This window comes from Hevea brasiliensis, chromosome 1, assembly GCF_030052815.1.
Source record: "Hevea brasiliensis isolate MT/VB/25A 57/8 chromosome 1, ASM3005281v1, whole genome shotgun sequence".
Classification (NCBI taxonomy): Eukaryota; Viridiplantae; Streptophyta; class Magnoliopsida; order Malpighiales; family Euphorbiaceae; genus Hevea; species Hevea brasiliensis.
The window spans coordinates 106,204,229-106,214,037 of NC_079493.1; the positions used below are offsets into that span (position 1 = coordinate 106,204,229).

The following is a 9,809-nucleotide window of genomic DNA, read 5'->3' on the forward strand; positions in this document are numbered from 1 at the left end:
TCCTTTCAGATACACCATTCAGTTGTGGCGTTCCTGGAGGAGTCAGCTGAGAAACAATGCCATGTTCTCTCAAGTATTCATCAAATTCAATACTCAAATATTCACCTCCATGATCTGATCGAAGAGCTTTAATACTTTTTCCTGTTTGATTTTCTACTTTAGATTTAAATTCTTTAAACTTTTCAAAGGATTCATGTTTGTATTTCATCAAATACAAATACCCAAATCTTGATTTATCATCAGTAAAGGTAATAAATTAATGAAAGCCCCCTCTAGCCATTTCTTTAAATGGACCACATACATCACTATGTATTAGCTTCAAAATATTTTCAGCTCTTTGCCCTTGTCCAACAAAGGATGATCTAGTCATTTTGCCCTGAAGGCAAGATTCACAAGTTGGAGTAGGCTCAGAGCCCAATGAGGATAGAATCCCCATTTTCTCCAGTTTTGCAATCCTATCTTCTGCAACATGACATAACCTTAAGTGCCAAATATATTTTGAACTTGAGTTGGTTTTCACCATGGCATTGCATTCTTTTATATCACTTGCATTCAATTTGTGTTTGTCATTATTATCCAAATAATAAAGACCATCATTCATATAACCCGAACCAACATATTTATTTCCAAAATAAATATTGCAAACATCATCTGTGAACTGAAATTCATAGCCATTTCTAGTCAAACTAGATATAGAAATGATGTTCTTAAAAGTATCAGGTACATATAAAATATTATCCAAATACAAAACATGTCCAAACATGTAAAAAGATTTAGATCCTATGGCTAAAGCTTCAACAGTTGAGCCATTGCCAATCCGGACTCTAATATCTTGAGAACGCAAGCTGCTACTATTTGCTAGTTCCTGCATATCATTAGAAATGTGAGAACTGGCACCAGTATCTAAAACCCAAGCTGTAGATGAACTATGAGTATCATCAGAATCTAAATAACAAGATATGGACATACCTTTCGAAGGTGTATCCTTCTTGTCCTTCAGAGAAGCAAGATACTCTGGGCAGTTCCTTTTCCAGTGCCTATCCTTTTGACAGTGGAAATACTTTCCTTTGCCTCCATCAGCTTTAGTCTTCCTTTTCTGTTTAGCTATTTTCTTGGAAGGACCAGGAATCTAAGGTGTCTTTTTCTTATTGCCCTTTTTCTTGTTGGACTTTCCAGTAGAAGAAGATGCAATCAAAGCTACCTCTTTTCCTTTATTGCCCGACATATTCTTTTGGGCAATAACCAGCATGTTGAGTAAACCAGCTAAGGTGCATTCCTGTTTAGTCATATGAAAATTTGTCACTAAATTCCCAAAAGACTCAGGAAGGGACTGAAGGATCAAATACATCTGTAGTTGGAAATCCATGTTGAAGTCAAGATGTTCCAACTGCTCAATCAGCCAAATCATCTTGTGGACATGATCCCCAACATTCTGCCCCTCAGACATCCTCATACGGAATAGCTGTCTAGATATCTCATACCTAGCATTCCTGCTGTGCTCACCATACAACTCTTGTAGATGAAGGAGGATCTCACTCGCACTCAACATGTTCTCATGCTGCTTTTGTAATTCATTACTCATGGAAGCAAGCATGTAACACTTAGCTCTCATATCATGCTCCTTCCACTTATCCAAAGTTTCATGTTCCTCTTGTGTGGCCTCTGGAGGTAAGGGACCACGAACATTTGAATCTAGAACATATCCTATATGTTCAAGGTTCAGGACAAGTTTCAAATTTCTTAACTAATCAGACAGATTAGGTCCTGTCAACCTATTGCGATCAAGTATGCTTGCAAGGATATTGGATGGTGGTGGTTGTTCTGTGCTCATTTTTATCAGAAAATTAACTGCAGAAAATAACCAGATTAATTAGTAAATGTATCATGTAATTAACCAAAATGATTATGGTCTTTTAATTAAATTGGTCCTCCCACTAACTTAGCGAATCTTACACTTCCAAAGTAGAAAACGGAAATCCTAGTTGGATGGATTTCTAGTGGGTGATTGAATTCTTATAATTCTATTAATCATCCTCAGGTACATCCATTATTGGAATTACAATAAACTATAAGTGAGCAACTCCTTGCCCATCACATCTCATGTGACGTTCAATCCTTTACCTAGCCCCTAATGCTCAAAATCTCAGGTACATCCATTATTGACTTATCTTGCATTAGTTAAGTTGATCCCATTGAGCCAGTAATTATGCAAATAATTTTAATGTCCTCATGTACATCCAATATTGGCCACCAAACTATTTACATATTTACAACATCCCATGCTTAACAATTATTCTTAAGAAAATCTCTTAAATTAATTGCATCTTATGCAACTATTTAAAATTTCTTAAAATAATTGCCCCAATGGAGGGCCTATGTTATAATTACTTTAATTATAGCATTTCCAACTTAATCATTTGTTTGGAAGATTTTATAGCCATCCTAATTACTATTAAGGTCTCACTTTGCACATTATCCATTTAGCACGCATATATCATATAATTGCATACATTCTCATACATCTCATGCATTCATGGATAAGCAGTAAATATGGTATGATCATGGACTTTCTAAGGGATTCAATTCTGAGCCACCAAGAATTGAATCAGGGCATTCCTAGGTGCATTTCATTCATTCATTTTACAAGAGTTGCTGAAGGAGTACATAATCAACACTTGATTTTGAATTCCTCCCACTGGTCCCACCAATACTCTTGGCCTCCTTGAACTTCTTGCAATCCAATATTACATAGTAATCCTTGGCATACCAAGGCGAATTTATAAGAACTTAAATAAATGAAATTACAACCCAAAAATTATTACAAACTTAATAATACATGCCCAAAATAAATTAAAATAAATTAATTAATTTACAATCCTAAAGAAACATAAAAGAAATAAATCCAATCACATTGGTCTTTTATAGTCCATGATCATCCATTATGCATATCACTATTTAACAATTAAATAAAACATACATACTTAAATTAAATTGAATATCTCATATTCAACTTAAAAATCCAGATTTGAATATGATTCAAATAAATTTAAAAATTCAGATTTGAATCTCATTCAAACAAATTTAAAAATTCAGATTTGAATCACATTCAAACAACTTTAAAAATTCATATTTGAATCACATTCAAACATTTTTAAAAAAATCAAATTTGAATCACATTCAAACATTTTTTAAAAAATCAGATTTAAATATGATTCAAATAACTTTAAAAATTCAGATTTGAATCACATTCAAACAACTTTAAAAATTCAGATTTGAATCACATTCAAACAACTTTTAAAATTCAGATTTGAATCACATTCAAACAATTTTTAAAATTCTGATTTGAATCATAATTTAATTGTGTGATAAAAATTCTAATTAAATAATTTAATTAGACATAAAATGGATGTTAGATCATACAACAATTGCACATTCACCATCCATTTACCTTTGCACACCATTGTGGTGCATCAACCATGCGCACCATGGCGTTCATCATTTGTGCCGCCACCTTGGCTTTGCAACCAGCAATGAACTTTTGATCTCATGATCAAACACACAATTAAATCATATAAACATCAATCTAAATGGCAAATATAGTGGCTCTGATACCAATTGAAAGAACGGAAGCGTGAAAAACACAAGTTTATACCATTGAATTCAAAAATTTTCATCTAGGGTCATATGCATCATGCAAGATTTATTTTTATCTATTTGATTTCAACGATAAAAAACATATTAAAACTCTTTTAATATGTTTTTGGATCTGTATTTGCCATTTAAGATTTTAAAATTAATCAGATTAATTTTAGAACTCTAGATTAAATCAAGAACAATTACACTAACCTCTTGATGCACTGCAGCGTGTCTGCGCCTTTGAGATTTGTCTTCAGGACACCAGATGTTGTCCCTCTAGCTTGTCCACACCAAGAACACCTATGGCAGCCCTTGAACAGCTTCTAAAGCTTTTTCTATTAATTAGAAATTCAAGTTCTGCCTTTTAAGAGATTAGAAATGTAAACAGGACACTAGAAACAATTTCTAGTGTTCTTAATTCAAGAGATTGATGGCTAATCTCTTTGAATTGATGAGAGATGAAGAAGAATAGATGGAGAGCCTCAAAATGGCATGACAAAGGAGAGGAGTGGCTGCTGGTTATTTTTCTTTTTCATAACAACACTTATATAGCTAGGTTAACACATTAAACCCTTGCCACATGTCACCCTTTGATTAGCTCTAGGTTTAAGTGACTCAATCACATTGTGCCAAGTGTCAAACCTATATTTAATCTTGATTTTAATCATCTTACATGATTAAAAAACATTTGGCAAGCTTATGTGTAATCCCATGTGTCACCATCTCATGGTGCCACGTGTCACACTGTGAAATGATCAAAATGCTCATGTGTCTTAATTTTGAGTTCTTAACCCAAAATAATTATTTTTCTTCTTCTAATTTATATCAAATATAAATTAATTAATTAATCTCTATTAATTAATTTCTCATTAATTAAATTCATATTTAAACACTTTAAATATAAATTTAACTTATACTATACATCCAATAATCTAGATTTGGTTTCAAGTCATGCTAGGGACTTTGCAATTTAATTGCAAACCAAACCTATTTAATTAATCAATTAAACTCTTTAATTAATTAATTAAATCATATTTAAATAGGTGATAACTTGTGTATGTGTGTGACTTACTAGGCTCCTCACTAATTGGCAATGAGACATGATATCAACTCTTAATATCATCAGAACTCTTTCATACCATAAATGATTTCTTTAAATCATTTTATGAACCTCATAAACCATGGTTAACACCTAGCATAGCATGCCATGGTCACCCAATTAGTAATAAGGTTTACCTTAAATGAACCTATAATCATATGTTACCATGCACTAGAATCTCTCTGTTACAAAATCCCAACTCAAGCTGGAATAATGGTTTATGTCAAACTCTATTTGCTATGAATATTATGTCATCTTTTAATTCCAGTTCTTGACTAAAAAGATTTTCTCATCAGAAACTCTTTTCTGAATAAATCTATCTATCCTGGCCAGGAACTTGAAACATCAAGAACAATTAAATGAACATAGGATTTTATCTCTATTTACTTAGAGGAACAGATTCCATCTTGATCAACACCTATCTCCATATATAACTAGTAGGAGCCAACAGATGCCTATATACCCATACACAGTACAAGTATGAAAGCAGTATCAAACTCAAACTACCTATATACAAGATAACTGTGCTATCTCAGGTCTAAAGATTATATGCACTGATATGATTTATGACAAAATATTGACAAGAGTAAACTCCATGTGCTTGTCATAAGTGTCACTGGTTCGGCCTACTTATCATTTATAAGTGCTTATCATGTTTGTCATATGGCATGAGACTCACCATTCCATCTTATTTATATCTCATATAAATAACTTGGTAACAAATATGAATACAATCTTTCTGGATAAGTCATGTCCTTATTATGAAGTATCCTCAATTGTGAACCTATTTATGATACTTTGTGCTAGAAATATTGTCACTCATATTCTTAACAACTTAAGAATAATATTTCTAACAAAATATCAATGGACCTTTTCTATTACACATAAATATATTATGTAAATGGAAAAGTGGAAATGCATTTTATTAATAAAAATACGTACAAGATACATACTAAATGATATGCTCTAGGGCATACTACTAACATTAATGCTGACAGTACATGCTGTAGAGGGTAGTGATGGAGTAGACACAATTAGAGTGCTGGGAGTTCATAAAAATAGGGAAGTAATAATACTAATAGACACTGACAGCAATAGTAGTTTTATTGATAGAAAATTGGTTGAGGAATTGAAGCTGAATTTGGTTCAGTCACCTGAAAGTGCCATAGTTATAGCTGATGGAAGGAAACTGAGTTGCAATCATCAATGTAAGCATTTTAGTTGGAAAATGCAATCTTATAAGTTCCAATTTGATTTTAGAATTTTGGAACTGGGGAGTTTTGATATGATTTTGGGAGTAGATTGGCTAAAAAGCTTTAATCAAATATTATTTGATTTCAAGGCATCTAAAATTTCTTTTAAGAAGGAAGGAAAAGAAGTGGTATTGCAAGGAGTAGGGAAGGCAAGGGCAGCACCTGTTTTATATGTTGTTGAGAGTTTTTTTAACAGAAAATGATGAATTTCAAGTCCCCATTGCTGTATGTATTGAATTCTTTGACAACAACAAGTGCTTCATCATCTGACAGTCAACCTGTAGTTACAAGAGAAGGAGCTACACTGACCTTTGAGGAGAATGAAAAATTACAGTTACTGTTGCAACAATATAATGAGATATTTCAGGAACCTCATGAATTGCCACCATTTTGGAGGTATAATTATATCATTCCTTTGCTGCCTCATACTCAACCGGTTAATATCACGCCATATAGGTATCCACACTATCAAAAGGCTGAAATTGATAAGTTGGCAGCAGATATGTTGTCTTCCTCAATCATTCAGCCTAGCACCAGTCCATACTCTTCTCCAGTGTTGTTAGTAAAAAAAAAAAAAAAGATGGGACATGGAGATTCTTTATAGATTACATAAGACTGAATGATGTAACTGTAAAAGATAAGTTCCATATTCTCATTATTGATGACTTGTTGGATGAATTGAATGGGGTTAAATATTTTTCCAAAATTGATTTAAAAGCAGGCTATCACCAAATTAGGATGAATCCTGAAGATATTCCTAAACTAGTTTCAGAACTCATCATGGACATTTTGAATTTAATGTCATGCCTTTTGGACTCACCAACGCCCCTGCCATTTTTCAGGCATTAATGAATCATATCTTTCAGCCTTATCTGAGAAAGTTTGTATTGGTTTTTTTTTTTTTTATGATATTCTGATTTACAGCAAGGATTGGGATTCCCATCTTTTACATTTGGATGAGGTATTTCAGGTATTGCAAGAATAACAATTATATGCAAAATTATCTAAATGTTCATTTAGGTAGACAGAAGTAGAGTATTTGGGCCATATTATTACTACAGTAGGTGTTTCTACTGATCCTAAGAAAGTGCAAGCTATGTTACAGTGGCCTATTGCAGTTTCTGTGAAGGAATTAAGGAGTTTCTTGGGTTTGACTGGATACTATAGAAAGTTTGTAAGAGGGTATGGTATAATCAGTAAACCATTAATTGACTTGCTTAAAAAAGACTCTTTTCAGTGGAGTGATGCAGCCTAGGAAGCTTTTGAGACTTTGCGAAGGGCCATGGCAGAAGCTCCAGTTTTGGTATTACCAGATTTTAGTTTACCATTTGTCATTGAAACTGATGCAAGTAGTTGGGGAATGGGGGTTGTACTACAACAACAAGGTCATCCTTTGGCCTACATTTCTAAAGCTTTTAGGCCTAGAAGCAAGGCATTGTCTGTGTATGAGCGGGAGTTATTAGCCATCACTTTTGCAGTCACAAAGTGGCGGCATTACCTAGAGCAAGGTCAGTTTTTCATTAAAACAGATCATGAAAGTATTAAATATTTGCTTGAGCAAAGGCTATACACTAATTTGCAGTAGAGGGGAATTTCCAAGCTCTTGGGTCTTGATTACAAAATTATTTATAGAAAGAGTGTGGAAAACAAAGCTGCTGATGCCCTTTCCAGGAGACCTGATAGGAATGGCCAATCTGCAACTCTTTCTTGTTGTCCACTTCAATCTACCAAACTTTCTACTTGGATGACCAACCTTATTCATAGCTATGTTGGTGACTCCAAAGCTACTACTGTAATACAACAGGTTTCTTTGCATAATTCAGCTGTAGATGGCTATCAATTGAAACAGGGGGTCCTTTATTATCATAATAGACTATATGTGGGTAGTTCCACTGATTTGAGGCACTCCTTGAAGCTATCTCCTAAGTACTATGGGCCTTATCAGATCATTGCTAAGTATGGTACAATAGCTTATAAGCTAGTGCTGCCTCCAACTTCTTCCATACACCCTATATTCCATGTTTCAATGCTGAAGAAGAAATTGGGGAATAATGTGACTCCATTAGTTGATCTGCCAACTATGAATGAAGAACAAGTGGTTGTGGCACCTGAGCAAGTTCTGCAAACTAGAACCATTACTAGAGATCAGCAAACTGTGTTGCAAGGGTTGATTAAATGGTAGAAATTACCTCCTGAAGATGCAACTTAAGAAGACCATTCTTTTATATAGGCCCAGTTTCCCAATATTGTACTTTCTTGGGGACAAAAAAGCTCTAAAGGGGGAGTAATTGTTACGTATCAGAGGAGGAAGTATAGAAAGAAATAGTGAGTAGTTAGAAATGTTAGGAGTTAGTTTAAAGAGTTAGCTTGGGAGTATGTTTGGCAGGAACTAAGAGAGAGGTAGTTACTAAAGTTGCTGAGCTATAAAGTTGTTGAGCTGTTGTTAGGTTATTACTAAGCTGTTATTTAAAGCTCAATAGCTATTCTTGTATTTTCATTATGGAATAATAATCAAGAAATACAACTCTCTAATCTTCTCTTTTTTCTATCTTCCCTTCCAATCTTCTTCTTCTCTTCTTTTCTAAATCTTTTATAATTCTTTGTTAGGGACTCTTACCCTAACGCGATGTTAGTTTTTAGAGTGGCATGAAACACCACCATGTATTGAAACATCAAGGATAGTTGTAAGAGATCTAAAAAATTAGATAACTTTTTTCCCTTAGCATGATGTGTTCTAGGTTGGGTGTAATTTAGTTGATTTGATGATCTGCTTTTAGTTGAATGCTACCAGACTAAGTTTTTCCTATATAATTCTAATAAAATTATTTAATTACTTATATATATATATATATATATAAACCTTGTTTGCGAAATCACAATAGGGCATTGAGCAGATTGCAAAGGGGAGAGGCTAGCCATCTGGCTATATATAGCTAATGAATTGTTGAGTTAACGGAGGAAGTGAAAGGATAGATGAATGAAAATTTCAAGCAAATGAAAGTAGAACCAAATTAAAGGAGAAAATAAGTATGTGTTATTTTTTTTTTCTTTTTTGTACTTTTAATGTATTTTGTGCAAATTTCTAGATGTAAGTGTGTATTTGGTGGCCATTGAATGCAAAGGTATTTAGTGTATTTTTCTCCTTCATTTCTTACATCTACATTCATTGGCTTATCTGCAATTAGTGAAGCCTCTAGCAATGTCACTTCTTAGGCAAACTCAAAAACATCAACTTTATGATCAGCATAAATACCTATAAAAAGAGTGATTAGTGCGTGAAGTATTGCACACTTATAGCTTTTGAGAGGTTTAATGTATACAATTTTATCCCTACTTTGCATAGAGTTGTTTTATGACTTGAACTCGTGAAATCTCAAAATGTTTCAACAAGAACAACCCATCCTCTAAAGATTTCTTGGATTTCTACAATAAATCCTACTTACATTATGATACCCTAGGTTTTCTAAATGCTTTTTTCCTAATATCTTGCACACGCAGAAAAGCTAGAATCAAAGTTCTTACTACTTCCACATTACCCTTTGCATATTCCACACCTTTTTTTTTTTTAATTGCAAAGACTTGCATTATAAGGCTTGAAGCTTGGCATCAAAAAACAAAATAAAGCACGAAATCTTAGGAGGGTTTACAAACCAAGAATTTGAAGGTTTCCTAAACTAAAAGACTTGGCAATATAATCAACTACCCTATTTTCTGATCTCTTTACTAAAGAGAAAGATACATGGTCAAAGAAGTTACTCCTTAAAATAATAACATGGAATAATGCTTCAATTTTCCAAGGAACCATATTATTCTGTTAAAAA

At 33.4% G+C, this 9,809-nt stretch overlaps 1 protein-coding gene across 1 annotated transcript; it reads left to right on the forward strand.

Annotated features, from left to right (window-relative positions):
* Window positions 1-6,187: 6,187 nt before the first annotated feature.
* On the forward strand, window positions 6,188-8,170 carry LOC131183242 (uncharacterized). The gene is made up of 5 exons (XM_058153658.1): window positions 6,188-6,546; window positions 6,913-6,958; window positions 7,094-7,162; window positions 7,244-7,473; window positions 7,621-8,170. Exons 1-5 carry the CDS (start codon window positions 6,188-6,190, stop codon window positions 8,168-8,170), a joined length of 1,254 nt encoding a protein of 417 aa, XP_058009641.1.
* The last annotated feature ends 1,639 nt before the right edge of the window (window positions 8,171-9,809 follow it).

Coding starts and splice junctions, on each gene's coding strand:
- LOC131183242 (XM_058153658.1), top strand. CDS start 6,188: ATGATGAATTTCAAGTCCCCATTGCTGTATGTATTGAATTCTTTGACA. Junction 7,163..7,243: donor CTGGATACTATAGAAAGTTT/GTAAGAGGGTAT, acceptor GATGCAGCCTAG/GAAGCTTTTGAGACTTTGCG. Junction 7,474..7,620: donor ATCACTTTTGCAGTCACAAA/GTGGCGGCATTA, acceptor AATTATTTATAG/AAAGAGTGTGGAAAACAAAG.